This window comes from Scatophagus argus, chromosome 3 (assembly GCF_020382885.2).
Source record: "Scatophagus argus isolate fScaArg1 chromosome 3, fScaArg1.pri, whole genome shotgun sequence".
In the NCBI taxonomy this organism is placed as follows: domain Eukaryota; kingdom Metazoa; phylum Chordata; class Actinopteri; family Scatophagidae; genus Scatophagus; species Scatophagus argus.
Window position 1 is genome coordinate 2,931,231 of NC_058495.1, and position 17,534 is coordinate 2,948,764.

Sequence of the window (17,534 nt, forward strand, 5' to 3'; positions counted from 1 at the left end):
TGCTTCTGCCACTTCAATCTCTGTGGAAACAACTGCGATCGGCTGAACAGAGTGTTGCTACTGGCCAAGAGAACCTGTGACGAAATGTGAATATTCACTTACTTTCAACACTAGAGTTTTATACACACTTTTATTGCCATATTGTATTTAACTCCTACTTAGCAAGTTAAGAGATTCATAAGTTAAAACGTGTGGTGCTGCTATAGCTGAGCTAAAGTTAATCTTGGCTACAACAACAAAACTCGAACCAAGCAGTGAGAGACTGAGGGATGACTTTCTGTTTCACATAGATACAACTATTGGACTGACGGGAAGTGACTGTGTGACTGTCTCCTGACTCCCCTCCCTCCTTTCCCTGACCACTGTCATTCAAACCTGTTACTGTCAGCTCATAAACGTCTAGACAGCTGTTTCACTAATCAATCCTGATCGACATGTAACCAATTAAGTTCAGTGGGCATATGATGCCATCTAATGTTGACAGGTTGTTGCAGGCCCCTGAATTGATTTGAATCAAAATTGTATCTTGAAAGGCTCTGTGGTTGCAATATTGTATTATTGTTTAAAGAATCCATAATCCATAATCCATTTGACGATTTGCACACCTGTTTGTGAATTACATATTCACCAACTTCACAAACTAAAGGAGTGACCTCAGGAGTTGGTTTCATTTCACAGTTCACATTCAATTGAAACCATCAAGCTTTAGCCACATAAAGCATGTTTTACTTAATGTTTCAGGAAGCCAGCATGAGCAGCTGGTGCAGTAGTTAGCACTGTTGCCTCACAGCAAGAGGGTTCCAGGTTCAAATCCCAGTCTGAGTTTGCATGTTCTCCCTGTGCCTGCGTGGGTTTTCTCCAGGTACTCCGGCTTCCTCCTCCAATCCCAAACGCATGCATGTTTGGTTAACTGGTTAACTGACTCTACATTGCCCTCTACGTTGCGTGAGCCCTGCGATTGACTGGCGACCAGTCCAGGGTGTACCCAGCCTCTCACCTGTGGTCAGCTGGGATAGGCTCCAGTCCCCCAGTGACCCTGACAGAAAAGCGGTATGGAAAATGGATGGATGGAAATAGGTGGAAATAACTCTTTATCAAGCCGAATATGTTACTAATACAGAGTGGGTAAAAACAGTTTGTAGAGCTAGAATATTATCACATGTACCTCACCTCATCATCTAGTGGAAGTGGATGTCTTATAGTCTTGGCTCAGTGGCTCAGTTCCATTAATCATCCCAGTGAGCCATGACAGTGAGCCAGAAAGCACAATACATTCAGAACTGACTCCACTAAATGGAATTCAGTCATAACAGTTTATTGTTGCAATCCCTAACATGAACAGAGCTGTGTTGTGACATCACTTTCGTTAGTTGGATATTGTTATGATTATATTATGGAGGGCTCATTGCAGTGTGTGTGTGTGTATACACATATTCCTGTGTGGGGATAAAAATCTGTCTACACAGTCACATCGTGAAGACCCACCTTCCTTATGGGGACAAAATGCAAGTCCCACCACAACACAAATCATTTAATATTAGGGTGAAGCTTTGTTATGGTCAGGTGGAGGGTAAGCCTCCGGGAAATGAATGTAAGTCTATGAAATGTCCCAAAAAGTGATGGAAACTCAACTGTGTATGTGTGTGTTTTAAGTAGCATTTGATTTTTAAAGCCGTACAAACCAACAGAACCAGTTAGAACAAAGACCAACTCTTGTGTTCAGCAGGCAGAAAGGCAGTGTGCCCTTGGATATACAGACTGTTGTTTTGATACAGCAGTGTTTGCCCTTCACACCGCTCTCACTCACCACTTAGACATTTTGCTTCGTCTGCACTTTCTTCATTCCACATCTACATATTGTTGTGAAAATATTTGTGTACTGGAACGACTGATGAAGGATAAAAACTTAAAAAACGCTAAACACTTTAGCTTGTCACAGACAGGGTTAACCCTTATGGGCAGTTTGACACGGGAATGAAATATGGCGTGATCTAAAGTTGGTCAGCAACTCAGTGAGGGAAGGTAAAGAGCTCGTACCACAAATGAAAAAAAGGGAAAAAACAGGTTGAAACTTTAACTACTTTTAACTGGATAATTTTAAAAGAATGTTTTTTCGCAGCAGAACCACATTAGATAAAAGTTATTATTCCAAGCACTGCATTGTTATATGTCTTAAAACATGTTTTGAGAACAGAACATCATTTTTAGAGCAAATGACAATCAGGAAAGAACTAAATTTAAAGAAAAAACAACATTTTGTGCCAAAGTTTTGTGCCAAAATTCCCAAATTACACAGTGTCTTTAGCTTGAAGTCAGGTAATTTCTATTCCATTTTTATTATACGTCAAAATTTGTGGTTGCTTACTGGAAGGTCCTGATACCATGACCTCAGACTTGGTTGTTCAAACACAATAGCCAGGTAGATATGTTGACAGACCTTGACCACCTTGAAAGAGCCATCACTACTTTTATTAGTCACACCTGTGTGTTAGCTGCCATGACGAGTCAAAATGCCTACTGCATGTGAGAAAAGTCTGTTGTTGGTTTTTGTGGGTTGGAATCCAGTGAGAGCGCTCATCTATGCTAGTCAGGGCAAATCCAGTTTTACTATACTGTGGACAGTTGCCGTGGAGACAACCTATCTGCCTCTGTGTTCATGTTGCTTGCCTTTCGGGGGTCCTTGTACAGCTGTGTCTGTCACTGTCATTATGTCTGCATATTTTAGATATGAGAAAACTCCTACTTTTAATTTCTTTGAGAGCACACAATAAATGGATCAGAAACCTTTATGTACCACACTTTATTGCACAACGAGCAAGACACAATCAAAACACCGTTATTGTACACTGTTTGAACCTGGGATTTAGCAACTTGAAGCAATTCAAAGTTTCCAGGGTTTGTTTCCTGTCGCGAGTCTCTGTTCACTTGGAGTGCGGCACTCGACTCCAGCTGGCCCTCTCTCTGGTGTGGAGCCTGAAGTGGGTGTTGAGGTGCGCCGACTGGTTGAAGCATTTCCCGCAGACGTGGCAGCGGAACGGCTTTTCCCCCGTGTGGATGCGGTGGTGCCTCTTCAGCATGCTGACCGTGGTGAAGCTCTTTCGGCACACGGTACAGCTGTACGGCTTCTCCTTGGTGTGCCAGCGCATGTGGACCTCCAGCTGGCAGGCAAAGCTGAAGCCTTTCCCGCACTCTTTACAGCTGTGCCACCTCTGGATGCTCTGGCTTGGGTGAGAGGAGCGAGGTGGAGGGGGCTTCAGGGATCGCACATTCTTCACCTGCAGTATGTGTGCGTTCTGTTTGCCGTTTGAGCGGAGTAACCCTTTTACCTGTTGGTCTGTTTTCTGAGGCCTGCGCATTTTTTCAGTGCCGGCACAAAAATTGCTCTGAGCTGCTCTGCAGTTTGAATAAACAGTCATGGAGGACGGGAAGCTGTCAGCTGGCTGCTGCTTCCCGCTCTCCTCTCGGTCACTCTCTGCTTTAATCTCCCTGGATGTTAGCAGCAGCGGGGAGGCACTCTGTCTGCTGCAAGCTGTCTGGGCAGGGGGAGGACGTAGTAGTGGCTCAACATGGCTGCAGGTTCCTTCCACTGAGTCTCTTGCTTCTTGTTCTGTGTGAATGTTTCTAGGTTTTGGTTCTTCTTTAATCTGTGGTAAGAGCTCCACGTTGCCTCTCCACTCAGACTCACAGGGCTGACCATCATCTTGGGGCTGGACAGAGTGAGGCTCTGAAAAGTTACAAACATCGCAGTCCTGTCAGGCATTTTTGGCATAAACATATGTGAGAAGAGTTTTGGTCTTTTAGCGTGCTGTGGAAACAAAGCTCCTGAACTCCATTCTAAACTCTGCAGCTTTAACTGTGCTTATGAAAAATGACAAATGTTCATTGGACAATTTCACTTCTAACATGAATTGATGGCTTGTACTGTTAAATTTAGCATACATATTTTTCATTTACTCAGTTCTGCTGTTGTCCAGACACTACACATTACACATTTGTGAGCTTATTTTAGAGGCGCTGTCAGTAAGAATTAATGGGACTGAAAGCCACATGGAAGATTTTCCAAAGATTTGTTATCAAAATGAAAAATGTAGAATGACACCAATTAGAAATTACCTGCATATCAAAAATGTTCTCCAATTACTCCTTGAAACATAACTTTTCTTTGGGGTCAGCCCTCCAAATTATAATTTCATAACTGCTATAAGAAGCAAATCTACCGTATCGCTGTAATAGATAGATACTACCCTCAGAGAAATAATTCTGTATTAGGAATAACAGCATTATCATAACACAAGAGCTCCGTTATTTATGTCATCTTGTACTTTTAAAGACATGCACATTAAAGGTTCCATAGATGACAATCGCTGCCATTAGATTTCGCACTCGAGAACCAGCATCTCAGATCAAAACAAATAGCAGGACTCAACAATTGTCATTTGGTTAAAAAAAAAAATGAACGCCTTGTTTTTACAGCACATGATGATGGAAGTACTTAAGGAGTGAGGCATCCTACTTTTTTCCCCATCTCTGTTGAGTGTTGCACATAAGAAGCACCCATCTGAGAGTCACTCATGAGAGTTTGGCAGTGGATTCAGATGTTTATGAGTGTAAACAAACATGTCAGTAATCCAGGACATACAAGTTTAGACTGTATGGACAAAACTCCAACTCTGTATTGTGCAGTTTGCCACAAGTTTGAGAGGCGGAGGACGGAAAAGGTTAAACATTACAGTTCACTTAATTAGTCTTTGATGCTATAAATACAGTCTATTTTTATGTCCAAAACACACAACTACAAGTATTACTGGTGCCCAAACAAGTGTGCATTAAGCTGTTCTCATTTGAAATATGTGCTAAGGCGAGGTCTTGTTGACACCTTTTAGCCAAGCTCCAATGACTTAATTCTTAGTTAATCTAATCTTAAGTGTTGCCAAAAAACAAACAAAAAAAAAACCTCATCTGTGACTAATTACATTTATATCACTAATGGCTACTTTACAATTAAGTGTTTGAGTTCTACGGTCCCAACAATCACCAGCTCTGGTTTGGTTGAAACGCAACCCTTAATTAATAAATTATTATTAATGAATAAACCTTTAATTGCCTGAGTCAGATGTGAGAATATTCTGCTTCTCTCCTAAGGACACCAGTACTCCACTATATCTTTACATCGGAAATAGCTGTTTTCTGCTGTGTAATAATGCTCAAAACCTCATATACAGAACCTTTAAAATTATGCTGTAATGTTGGAACAAAATAAACCGCTTGTAATTTGTAAACCACGTTATCTTGTTTGAGAATTAATCACTGCTAAGTGCTGAAAATTGTACAGAGCTATACAAATATTGCTCTCTCGGAGATCAGATTGCAAACAAACCCGAACTGTTTTCCTTCACTGATGTTTCATGGTCTATGTTTATTGTGACTGCCATCATTGTTGTTGTTGTTCAGAGAAATATGTAAGTTAGCTAATGAATGACACAGGCTGAGCGTCCGCGAGTCAATCACAGCACACAATCCTACCCACGAGCACAGCCCCATTAAAACTGCTATATTTTGAATGAGATTTGGCGTGGCGTTCAGTCGCCGCTGCATCAGCAAACGGAGCCCATCAATGACAGGCAGCGCAGTCAGCAGCCGCTGGTCCTCACCTGGCTGCAGCAGGAGCCGCTGAACGGCTACATTGAGGAGCCGTTTGAGCCGCTCGTTCTCCTCTTTGGCTCGCAGGATTTCACTCTGATACTCCACCACCGTGTCTTTAACGGCGCGGAAAATCTCTTCGGCGGCCGCAGTCAGCCTGTCGTTCAGAAACACGTTAAGCAGCTCCAGTTTGGTCATGTTGTCTGCAGCTGTCGCCAGACGCGGACGTCCTTCTGTTTACATCTACTAAACCGGAAGTAGTTACCGGCTTCTACGTGCTGTCAGTGTTCAGAGGGACTCCGGCGCCACCTGCTGGACAGACTGCTGGTTTCCAACGTAACCTGCTTTAACCAGTCATTACAGTACTGATCCCAGTTAAACTTCGTGCAGTTCTGTTCTTTTCTTTTTTGTTAAGCTTCCGAATCACATTTTACACGTGGAACACTTGGATGTACATTCTTGTCTCTCTAGGACTGATTTGAAAACGATGTCTTACTAAATGCGCAGTAAAAGCAGGAACTGGACCGGGGGCTCAGACAGCTGGGACCCGTCTGAACCCCCTGCTTCCGTGCGTGTATGTTGGTTCGAGTTTGTACAACCAAAGCACAGCATAGTGGAGCAAAATGACTACATGTGGAAAAACAGGGAGAAAAAAGGAATTTCCATCAGCTGATCAGTTTCAATTCTGCTGCTGGCAATTTTTCTTGTTATGGAAGTATTTGCTGCAACAGTTGGAAGAAGAAGAAGAAGAATCAGCTTTATTGACAGTACATATGTTTTTACATACACACTGAATTCGTCTTCTGCATTTGACCCATCCTTAGTTGAACACACACATTCAACACCTGGCAAATTACATGCAGTGAAAGACACACAGGAGCAGTGGGCTGCTTCAGGCACCCGGGGAGCATATTGGGGGTTAAGTGCCTTGCTCAAGGGCACATCAGTCGGCAAATGGGGGGTGGGCGGCGCAACTTTTTTCGCATTAATCACTCCACCACACCCAAATTTCTCCTGCCGGTCCGGTGGAGGAATCGAACCGGTCACCCTCCGATCACAAGCCGCTTCTCCAACCAGGTTCGAATCCCGGTCTGGGCCCTTCTATGTGGAGTTTGCATGTTCTCCCTGTGCCTGCGTGGGTTTTCTCCGGGTACTCCGGCTTCCTCCCACAATACCAAAAACATGCACATTAGGTTCATTGGCTACTCTAAATTGTCCCTAGGTGTGAGTGTGAGAGTGTGTGGTTGTTTGTCTTTGTGTGTTGGCCCTGCGATTGACTGGCGACCAGTCCAGGGTGAACCCCGCCTCTCGCCCGTAGTCAGCTGGGATAGGCTCCAGCTCCCCCGCGACCCTGACGGATAAGCGGTATAGAAAATGGATGGATGGATTTACGGATAGAGACATTGCTGCAAAGTTTTTCAAACGTATTTTTTGGCACCTTGAACACCACAAGTGAAGTGTCATCTAGTAAGGTTATATTCAAGAGAAGGCAAACATCTTCAAAATTCAGCAACTATATATATAAATATACACCTTAAAATTAAATGAAATCAATTACTGATCCCACTGGTCATTAAAAGCATTTTTTATTTACACAATAATCTGTACAAATCACTTTGAACAGTTAATTTGTGGGATGGAGCAAACACATACTGAGACCGAAGAGCTTTTGATCTCTTCTCTCACACCACAGATAAAGCGATGCTAACGCAGAAGAGAAAGACGCAACCTCAGACAGCAATGTAGTACTGACATACAGTGTTTGTCAATCATATAAAGCACATAAACATCAGAAAGAGTCCCTGAGGTGTTCATTAACAAATACCAGAGAGCACTTATCCCAGACTATTTGTTTCAAAGAATGTCCACTGAATAAAAGAACTAGCTGGAAAAAAAAAAAAAATTCACACATTTTAATTAAACTTTATGAACACTAAAAGGACAGTCACAGGCAGAAAGTGCACCCTGTAAGACACACACACACCTGGTGGACAAACAGATCCGAACAGAAACAAGACTGATGGAAGTTTGAAAACATCCTCTCAGATTCTCACCTTAACTTCTTACATGGGTTCATTGCTAAAATAAAAGTGGTACATTTAAATGTCATAATGTGGGAACTAGCTAGGACACAACAGTCTTGTCCCCTCAGATATTTATATGTGTAAAAAAACACAAGTAGTTGGGGGCAGAATACTCTAAGTGCAGCAGTATTCATTATTTCCCATCCCTTTGCATACACAGTATACACATAAAACTTCTCTCTAAAATGACACTTTGATCATTCCAGACATTTACCTTTCACGAATTTCTGACCAACAGAGGATGTTCTTCCCATCTCCCAGCACCAGAACTTTTTTTTGTCATTTTTTCTTTTCAGGGGTTGAAAAGTTTCTATCATGAACAGACATAATAAAAAAAAACAAAAACAAACAAAAAAAACATCTAAGCCCTGCAGATTAACTCCTGGCCCATCAGATGATCGTACGGACAGGAAATGAAAAAGAAGATGTCTAAAATGTAAATGACAACAAATACGATGCTAAAGCTTAAAATAAGACAAACTTTTATGAAAAAGAAATGTCTTTTTAAAACACTTGATAATAGATAGTGGGTGATGGTCTTCTTGTACATCTTGTCACAAGACAAGGTGGCGGGTGACAACGAAGGGCAGGGCGTTGATTGTGATTGACCAAGCCCTCAGCTGTCGATCATCTCTGACAGCTCCTGCAGCAAGTCGTCCTCTCCGATCTCGGGGTCCACGTCTTCATCCTCCAGAGGGTGGTCAGTGAATTCATTGATCAGCTCCTCAAAGTCGTCCACAGCGGAGGGAGAGGCAGTGGCTCCAGAGGTGGAGGCAATGCGGGACGCCGCCACACTTACTCTCCGTGACCTGGGCTGAGCAGAAGTCTTCAGGACTGGGCTGAAACACACACAGAGGCTTGTTATTTATTTAGCAACTGACAATCAATGAAAAAAATAAAAAATAGATACTTATTTAATATAAGAACAGCCTTCATCGGTTTTCACCAGGCTCATTTTTGGTAAAGAAGACTGATGTGCTCGAAATGTTTTGTTAAATAAAACATTTATGTAAGAAAAAATTTCACACTACTCAACTGGGAAGTTGATAAAGTAACAGAATTCTAGAGTCAGCCAAATAGGATAGAAGATTTTAGCACTATCCAGTAATGTCACTGTTTCTTTGTGACCACAGAATTGTACAATCAGTTAAAAGCAGAAACATGCATATATCTCTCCCCACACATGCCTATTTCCTCAGTAGAGTTTGCCATCTAAAAAAAATTAGTGTAAGCCTTACCTCTGGGGGACTGTACAGGCCTCTCTGGCTGCAGCAACACTGATGGTCGGCTTGGCGTCTTGGCTCAGACTCTGCTTGGAGACGGGGACAGTCTGGAGTTCCTCTCGCACTGGGCTGGAACTGGAGCAGTCCAACAAGGTGCTGGGACTACAGGGAACAGTGGAGCTCAGCGGAGCCTCTGCACTGGAAGATGGGAACACCTGACCATGGAAGTGAGTGGAACAGCACTAGATTATTTACAATAGATGACAACTTAAATAACTGTAGGCACAATATAAACATGGGACCAATGTAAACGTGTGTATTAAACGATAACTCGAACACGTCATGTGTTAAGGACATGCTGAGTATAAATGACTCAATATAATGTGAAGGAGACAGAAATGCATACACAAATGAGAAAATACATGGGAATATAAAAGCAAACATGCCCAATCAAACTAATTCAAGACATCTGAGAGATGCTCCAAAACAGACATGGTTAATACACAGTGACTACCAGTGCTAACCTACCTGTCTGTTTCTGCGCGTTGCCTCCTGCAGTGGCTCCTCCAGCACTGCAGAGGCACTATTCAGAGGTTTGACAGCAGCAATAGCAGACAGCTCTGCTCCTCTCCTCTTCTGGCCTGGGTTCACCGGAACTGCAGGCTTCTTCACAGACGGATTCACTTTCAGCTTGGGCCTCACTGAAAAGTGAGCAAACTTTTAATTATATATATAATCAGTCTTTCCCTATCTTTCCTTTCCTATCTGTTACACACATGAACCTTTGTACAAATCCTGGTTTCACTATAGGCCCCACCCCAGTCAAATACAATTGAGGTTCTTGTTTGAATGACCTTTAAAAAAATAAATAAATAAAAAAATCAGGTGTTTGCAGAAAGCTGATAACAACAAGGTCAGTCAGGTGCACAAAAAAGGACAGATTATACTGTGTAAAAGGTCACAGGTTTTCCTGCTGCCTCATGTTTAAACAGAAACATGGGTTTCAAGTACAGTATAAATGAGGGAGTTAAATGGTGTACTACCTTTGGTGTATGTAGTGTGTTCTGGGGATTTCTTCTGGTTATTGCTCAGTGCTCCATCAGTAGTAGGGACCTCTGCAGCCGAACCCTGAGGAGCTGCCCTTGTCTGCTGGGGTGGTGACAGCGTGGTTTTGTCTGGGACCTCCCTTGAGCTGCTGGGGCTCAGTGAGCAGGACTCCGGTGGAGGAGAGCTCGGCTTCACGGGGACTGAGCTAACATCAGCACCTCTCGCACCAGAGGCAGCAGCCTTGGATTTGAGGGGGATCAGTTTACGAACAGGGACCTTCTGGGCGGTCAGTGTCGTGTCAGGGGCCACCGTGGTGGAGGCAGGTGATGAGGAGTCTGGCTTCAAAAGACTGACTTTAGTAGGGACCTTCCTCTTCAGGGTCCCTTCAGCAGTTGGTTTCTGACAAGGTTCTGCTTCACCTGGGCCTTTGGCCTGCTCCTCCATTTCTTGCTTGCGAAGGCGTTTCTCCCGCATGATCTCCTCGAATGTCTTGACCTTGACGTTGTTACCATTGGCGAGACTGGTCTGGAAAGACACAGGAAAATTGCTATCACTTCAAGCCAACAGAATAACAAGCAACCACAGCCAATTGTGCAGAACATTACAGATCATACCTCAGGAGCAGCAGTAGAACTCTTAACAGGCTTCTCAGTCACTTCAGCGATCTTCTCTTCTGTGATGTTTCCTGCTGAGTTCAGCGTTAGAAATTCAAAAACACCTTATGTAAGACGAGGATGAGCAAATTTAAAATGTAATTCAAGTCTTTGTATCAACACAGAAAACCAAACTAACAGCTGTGATGAGCAACCATCTTACTTTGGGAGGCCGGTTTCTTGATGCGTCGCAGTTGTGGCTTCTTGGTACCGTTCTCTGCTGTGTCACAGCTCTTCTTGTTTTCAGCCTCCTGGGCCTGCTCAGCCTGAATCCTCGCTGCCTTCTCCCTGCGGATCTCCTCCAGGGTCTTTATTCTAATCCCCCCAAGGGTTATAGCCTCAGGAGCAGCCCCAGCTGTGTCAGACTCCCCCAGACTCTTGCCTGGACCTTTCTCCCCAGTGTGCTCTTCCTCCTGCCTTCTCTTCTTGGCATGAATGATCTCAGAGAAAGTTTTGACATGAGTGATAGAGTGGTCTTTTACAGTGATGTCTCTCTTGACAGCCTTGGCGATTTTAGTGTTGACTCGTGGAGGGACGACTGAGGGGTCATCTTTTGACAGAGACTGAGACTTTGCTGCTTTCTCCTGCCTGATCTCCTCAAGAGTTTTAATGCGGATCTGCTCAGGAGCTTTCTTTGACTCTGTGTTGGTCTCAGCTGTTGGGAAAGGTGGGGAACAATATTAATGTACATGAATAATATTTGTAGACAACAATGTCAACCTCTCATTCCTCAGCTCTCTTACCAGGTTGGGTGGCAGCAGTCAATCCAAGTCTTTCCTTAACAGTCTTCATAGCTGCAGAATAAAGAAAGATACATATTATTAATTCACTGTAAGTAATGAGCCCATCAGAACACTGCTCTTTCCACCTCATAATTATCATCTACCATCAGCATGATACGGAGTAAAAGGCTACAGGTGGTTCCTCTGATACTCACCTTTCTGAGGGGGCATTAATGGCTCTTCCTCATTCACAACTTTGCCCAGACGCTCAGCCAGACCCCTTTTCAGTGGGTTACCTTCCACAGCAAAGACATGTCATTAGCTTCTAATATGTATCCTTAAGATCAACGTTAGCACTAGACAGAAATCTATTGATAAAGTGGAATGACAGAGCAGATTTACCAGTGTTGTGAATCTTCCCTCCAAGCCTTTCAGCAATACTGGCTCTTGGTCTTACAGGTTCTTCAGTGACGAGTGAGCCTGGGTTAAAAGCAGCACCGTGTATTTGTTAGCAGGGTAATAACTCTTTAACTTCTCTTAAGCTCTAACATTTTTTTCTTTAAACAAAGTTAACATTAACATTTATTCTAGTTTTAAGGTAGGGAACATCTCACCAGAAGACCAGTGAAATGCTGCTTCAAAGCTATAGCAGGATGTTTCAGTGCATTAGACCGGAAACAAATCAGTGCCAATTACTGTGTCTACATTATCTGTCAATATCCATATTCCACTCATTGTTGTGGCCAAGTAGTGCTGTTGCTACCATCATCAACAGCAGCAACAGCAGTCTAGCTAATTGTCAAGCATGAAACATTTCTGGGTTTGTTATAAATCAAACACTGTCATTTTCAAAGTATTTTTACACAAAAAATTAGCATGCATATTCAATTTTTTGTGGGTAAGTGGATAAAGCTGCTCTTTACCATGTCTCGCCTCAAACAGGGGTGGCTGCAAGAATAACTGGATGTTTTCTTTCTCTCTGTTGGTGGAGGTGTCGCCACTCTGGACAGAGTAACCAGCTCTGTTCTTCAGGGCCTTCCTCAGTCGGATCTCCTCTAGGGTGCTCACTCCAAAGTTCAGTGAGTCATCTGTCAAGACACATCAGTACCCCATAGACACAGTTTGTTTGGTTCTAGTACAGTCAGAAATCATGACGAACTGTGCTTGCCAAGTTTAGTTTCTGACCAGACTCTCACCTGATTTGGGTAGTTTTCTAGGAGAAGAGCCAATCTTGCCATCCTCTCCCTCTTCTGAAATCTGGTCTGGAAACATAAAAGACACAAGTGGTAGAAACCACATGGGATAGGCAATCTCAAAAAGAGGACCAGAAGAGACAAAGGAATCATTCTGAGAGAGACACAAACTCACCATCCTCATCCTCATCATCATCTACTGGATTAATCACCACCGGTGGGTGGGTTGGGCTCGGCACTGGCTCCTGAGCTTCCGTCTTGATGACGCCTCTGAGCTGGGGATTGGTTGCAGTTGGAAGCGGGGCCGCTGGTGGGGGAGGTGGTTCTTCGTGTGGCTGTTCCACATTCTTGCTTAGAGCTGGGAGGCATTAAAATGACTGTTATTCCACAGGTAAAACTCAAACACGCCACATTTCAGTTCTTGGTGTATTTGCCTACGCAAAGCAAACTCACTTTTATCAGGTGGGACAAACATGCCATCAATGAAGCGGGCCTTTTCGTGGAAGAAGGCGCAGTGTGGCTTCTGGCAGCCAGCTGCTTGGTTCTCCCAGTAACAGGGTATCTCCTTTCGTTTTTTCTGGTGAAAGAAATAAACAACATTTAAGAGCATGCATTGAGGTGACAGGCTTATCACATCTATGTTCGCAAGATCGGCTCTAATACACGTGAAAGCACAAGTGAAGAATGTTATTGTTCCTCGTGGCAAAATATGGTATGATATTCTCACAGAAAAGACTGAAGTTTAAGAAGTGATTAATCTACATATTATTTTCAAAATAAATGATTAATTATATTTTTCTGTAAATTGTCAAAAAATGTGCGTGAAAATGCTCATCCCAGAGCCCAAATTGCCATCTTTGGGCTCTGAAAAGCAGCAAACCCTTACATTTGAGAAAAATTACTGAAACAATTAATCGGTCAACAAAATTGTTTGCAACTAATTTTGGTTTGATCAGACAATCGACTAATTGCAGCAGCTCTAGAACACGGGCATTAAGTCAGTCTTATCTTGAGGGAAAGCCCTTAGACATACTGCAGGTTTTAGAAATCTGCTATAAAAGACAGAACAAGTCTCCAGGCATTTCAGTTCCTATTTTGAGTTGAAGAAGTTATTATTACGGCCTTTTTCTGTGAGACGTGTTCAGTGTAATATAGCGTGCAGATTTGTTGTGTGATTACAGTGTCTTAAATGTTCCTCTCAACAGGCCCAGAAGCAGGAGTGAAGCTCCTGGTCCAGGTTTAGAGGGAAAATTTTTCTCCCCTTCCGTAATGGCCATTCAAGACACACACAGCCTCGAGTGGGCAAAGCTTGAAGGAGATATTTTTTAGCTATCTTCCATTTAAAACCAATGCCCAAGTTTTGCTTACTGTGATTTCCATGTGGCGAAACTTGCAGACGGTACGGAAGCAGCGTCCCTCCTGCCAGAGGTTGCAGACGGTCTCATTGCCCATAGCTGCCTCACAGTGTCTGAAGGGGCAGCTGTCTCCCTGCACAGTAAAAGAAACACAGTACAACTCTTAACTTCCTGTCACCAGTCACCTCCCAAATGATCACAATGTGTGTAAATATTTATGTGTTCAAACTTTGCTTACTTTAGTGCAGGTGGAGTAGTAAAAGAAGTAGCAGTCATCTCCATGGTTGGTCATAGTAATGTGACGGAGGTGATGGGGTTACGACCTTTAAAGCCAGCAGCTGGTTCTCTTCGAGGGCCAACAGGACTCTCCCTGCCAAGAGATGTCAGCAACATGTGAGACAGAGAATCCTACTACATTACACCAAATCAGTTCCTTTTCTAACATAGCTGCACCCAGGAACATAGCTGCACCCAGGAAGCTAATACCAAAGTTTATTTTCCACACAAAATACAATGACTTGCACAACCTTGTTAGCCCTTGAAAACTCCTTGCATCCCACTTTGGTAATTTGAGTGCAACCATAAATGCAAAGGTCTCGTGCAAAAAATCATTACGAGACCTAAAACTCGGGTCAACCATAGCACTGTAGACAAACGTCCACATCCACAGTGTGACCTACAAGCTGTTTGTAGCTAGTCTGACACACGGCAACATATTGGGGAACTTTTCTTTAACAAGCGCTTGCATGCATTTATGTGCAGTGGCTTAAAAATACGGGTAAAATACTTTGATTTTGCTTTTTTATTGTATCATGTGGCTTGAAGTTGAGAATTTTCCCAAGGGACGGTCCTTGTTGTTAACATCCCTGCGTGCAAAAAGTAAAAATCTGCCTCACTTCAGACTGATACATGGGAAAATGACCAGAGGAAGAGGAGTATGGAATTAGATGTACACAAAGAAATAAAATAGGAAAACATCTGACTAACTAACTTATGTCACCTGTCAATTGCATATATTTTGAGTCTTAAAATGGTTTCTTTCTGTCTGCTAGCCAATTCTGAATTTGTTCTTAACCGTGTGCCACCTTTACCTGAGGTGGCTGAGAAGTTGTCTCCCTCTTGAGCTGACTGCTGGTAGGGTGTCTCCGTGGCAGTATGGAGTCCTGAAGGAACACTTGATCCATGAGATAAGAGGAAAAGGGGGGTGGGTCGTCCAGAGACACTTGTCTTCCTACGACATCCCTTTTCTGAGACTCTCTGAGACATCTTTATCTCCGCCAGACTGCTAAACATTACTGATGGTGGGTGCAAAGGAGTCCTTTGGAGATTTTTTTTTATTATTTTTTATTAATTGGTGTAAGCAATCAAAGAAATGGGAGGACATAAAAAAATAAATCCAAAAATGCTTAAATTGATGTGTCAAAAAGGGGACAACCGTGGGATGCTGAATAGAAAAAAAAATCCTCAGCTTCTTCTTGGGCTTGGAGGCATTTTGCACACTTGGTGGCATTTAAGTGGTGCAGCAGGGAAAAAGGGCAGGATATTCAAGCTTCTAGAGATTTTCAGCTGTTGACTACCAATGCTGGAGAGGAAAAAAATCTTCGCCAATGTATTCTCAAGGGGGGGCAAGCTATCATCTATCCATGTCCAGGGATTCCCACAAAGGGCCAACAGGATGGTTTTAAACCTACAAATCAATAAAAAACACTCCCCAAGGAACTGAAAAGGGGTTATTAAAAGACAGACAGTTGTGCACAGATACAAAGGAGACAGATGGACATTTCCACACACGTACAGCATCGTGAGACAAGAATGCGCTCAATAATGACTCCAGAGCAAACTAAGATTTGGTCAGAAGAGAGGTCCAGAGCAGTAGACAAACTCACTACAGTGCGTCATCAACCCATGTTTATATATTTCATGTTTCTAATCCATAATAAAGAACAGGTAAAACTTCAATTATCGAGAGACCAGACTTTGGTTGTTTGTTTACTTTATACTTAAAGGCCTTTGTTCGACACTTACGATCTGCCTTAAGAACAACTCTGGCCTCCATCTTAAGGAACAAGAAAAATGCACTCTAAATTAACAAAATAACACTTGCACGAAAATAAAGGGGCAAAAACGACGATTCACAAAGTTATTCACTCACATTACAGATAAAACACATACTTCTTCGATGGGGGGCTACAACCAGAAATGGTCGTTCCTCTTAAAACATCTGAGTGAACTAACTAGAATCGACGTTACTTCACAATTAATATAAGATACAGGCCACCTTCACCGTTGGCTCAAAATACGTGCTGGTCAAACTTAAAAACCAAGACAGTCAAGAAAACAATTCCATACTTACTGTTTAATAAAAAGTAGGCCAAAGCTAGCCGGAACGAACAACGAGCGATTCACAGAAGTGATGAAAACACTACTGCTACTGTATAAAGAACGGCAAACAAGAGAATGTTAAAATTATCTAAATAAACAATAGAAGCATCTTACATTTGAATTGGCCGAACTACACGCTGTTAACTAAATAAAAATACGATATCGTATGTTCAACACGTGACAAATGATGTTCGTGCAGTTTAAGGTTATTTTAGCTTATGCTACATAACAGAGGCCTACCGAAACCACCAATTTCTCGCGACCTTATCGTTAGCCTTAGCTAAATATTAAGACGGCTGTTCATTACCGTGGTGTTCACTGCTATACTGTTTAACACTACAATGTAACAGACAAATATATTGTGTAAGCAAAGTATTCAGTTTTAATTACCAGTTTCAGATTTGGTTTTAAAAAAAAATTACAAATTGAGTAGCCTAGGAAAGACTGCGTCCCAACTCGTTGACTGCCGGAGCGGCACTAAGACTATAGCAAAATGGCGGCCGCAAGACAAAAATACTAGGGTGGGCCCATATGGTAGGATCAACCAACGTGCTGCCTTCGCTATGAATGGAAAAATTGTAAATTCGAGAAGTCCACTATACTTAAAATAGGCCGGTGGTGCTCTGCACACTTGCTGTGCCCTGATTTATTACTTTTACTAGAGTACTAGTAAGAGTTGTGCTTCATGGTTTAAGTGGACCAGCTACAAAATTATACTACACCGCTAATGTAACTGTAATGTCAGCGTTTGTCGATTCAGTGAAGTAAATAAATTCTGAACTAATATAAAAGCCAGATCAAGTTGTAATAATTAATATTTCCACGAGGGAGCAGTATGAGCTAATTTTTCAGGGGGCTGATTTACTTTAATGCCTCATTTGTGCAGTGGATTTGTAGTTTCCTGAGGCTTCAGAGCTTGAATTTATTTGCATCATTTCCGACAACAACAATAATAATACCTCTATCTGTATCTGTATAATAGTACCTCTATTCGTGAAGCTCCCACGCGCTATGTTGCTCACTGATTTTGGTATTAATTTCATAATTAACATTTTTTATGTGCTTTCCTTCAACCACTTGTCACTTATAAGGTGCTCAGAGTTGCTCGTCGCTTTGATAGACAAATTATATATATTAACACTGTCGGTGTTATATATTATAACATATATTATATTGTAACATATATATATATATTGTAACACCGACAGATAAAATAAATCCAAGAATTAATAATC

General features: G+C 42.4%; 2 protein-coding genes across 6 annotated transcripts; both read right to left on the reverse strand.

The window, feature by feature from the left end:
- Positions 1-2,784: 2,784 nt before the first annotated feature.
- On the reverse strand, positions 2,785-5,918 carry LOC124054921 (zinc finger and SCAN domain-containing protein 21-like). The gene is made up of 2 exons (XM_046381467.1): positions 5,652-5,918; positions 2,785-3,724 (listed from the first exon to the last, which is right to left on the reverse strand). The coding sequence occupies exons 1-2, from the start codon at positions 5,836-5,838 to the stop codon at positions 2,922-2,924; spliced, it is 990 nt and encodes a 329-aa protein (XP_046237423.1). The 5' UTR covers positions 5,839-5,918; the 3' UTR covers positions 2,785-2,921.
- A 1,289-nt stretch (positions 5,919-7,207) lies between these two features.
- zc3h11a (zinc finger CCCH-type containing 11A) lies at positions 7,208-16,841 on the reverse strand. Of its 5 annotated transcripts, XM_046381497.1 has the most exons (18): positions 16,690-16,827; positions 16,271-16,348; positions 15,009-15,080; positions 14,156-14,287; positions 13,931-14,050; positions 13,016-13,139; positions 12,738-12,920; positions 12,566-12,631; positions 12,293-12,457; positions 11,772-11,849; positions 11,585-11,665; positions 11,391-11,441; positions 10,811-11,302; positions 10,609-10,682; positions 9,991-10,519; positions 9,476-9,648; positions 8,963-9,162; positions 7,208-8,563 (listed from the first exon to the last, which is right to left on the reverse strand). In XM_046381497.1, exons 4-18 carry the CDS (start codon positions 14,207-14,209, stop codon positions 8,341-8,343), a joined length of 2,613 nt encoding a protein of 870 aa, XP_046237453.1. In that variant the 5' UTR covers positions 14,210-14,287; positions 15,009-15,080; positions 16,271-16,348; positions 16,690-16,827; the 3' UTR covers positions 7,208-8,340. The 5 variants fall into 5 exon arrangements, with proteins under 5 accessions (XP_046237453.1, XP_046237439.1, XP_046237448.1 ...); XM_046381483.1 differs by lacking the exon at positions 16,271-16,348 and having other exon boundaries at positions 16,690-16,841; XM_046381492.1 differs by having other exon boundaries at positions 16,271-16,797.
- Between the last annotated feature and the right edge of the window lie 693 nt (positions 16,842-17,534).

What these genes read in the sequence shown, in the direction of transcription:
- LOC124054921 (XM_046381467.1), bottom strand. Translation starts at nt 5,838, where the DNA reads ATGACCAAACTGGAGCTGCTTAACGTGTTTCTGAACGACAGGCTGACT. An exon ending in GCGGCTCCTGCTGCAGCCAG is followed by an intron (nt 3,725 to 5,651) that starts GTGAGGACCAGC and finishes GTAACTTTTCAG; the next exon opens with AGCCTCACTCTGTCCAGCCC.
- zc3h11a (XM_046381483.1), bottom strand. Translation starts at nt 14,209, where the DNA reads ATGACCAACCATGGAGATGACTGCTACTTCTTTTACTACTCCACCTGC. An exon ending in ACTACTCCACCTGCACTAAA is followed by an intron (nt 14,051 to 14,155) that starts GTAAGCAAAGTT and finishes TTTACTGTGCAG; the next exon opens with GGAGACAGCTGCCCCTTCAG. An exon ending in ACACACTACATACACCAAAG is followed by an intron (nt 9,649 to 9,990) that starts GTAGTACACCAT and finishes CTCACTTTTCAG; the next exon opens with TGAGGCCCAAGCTGAAAGTG.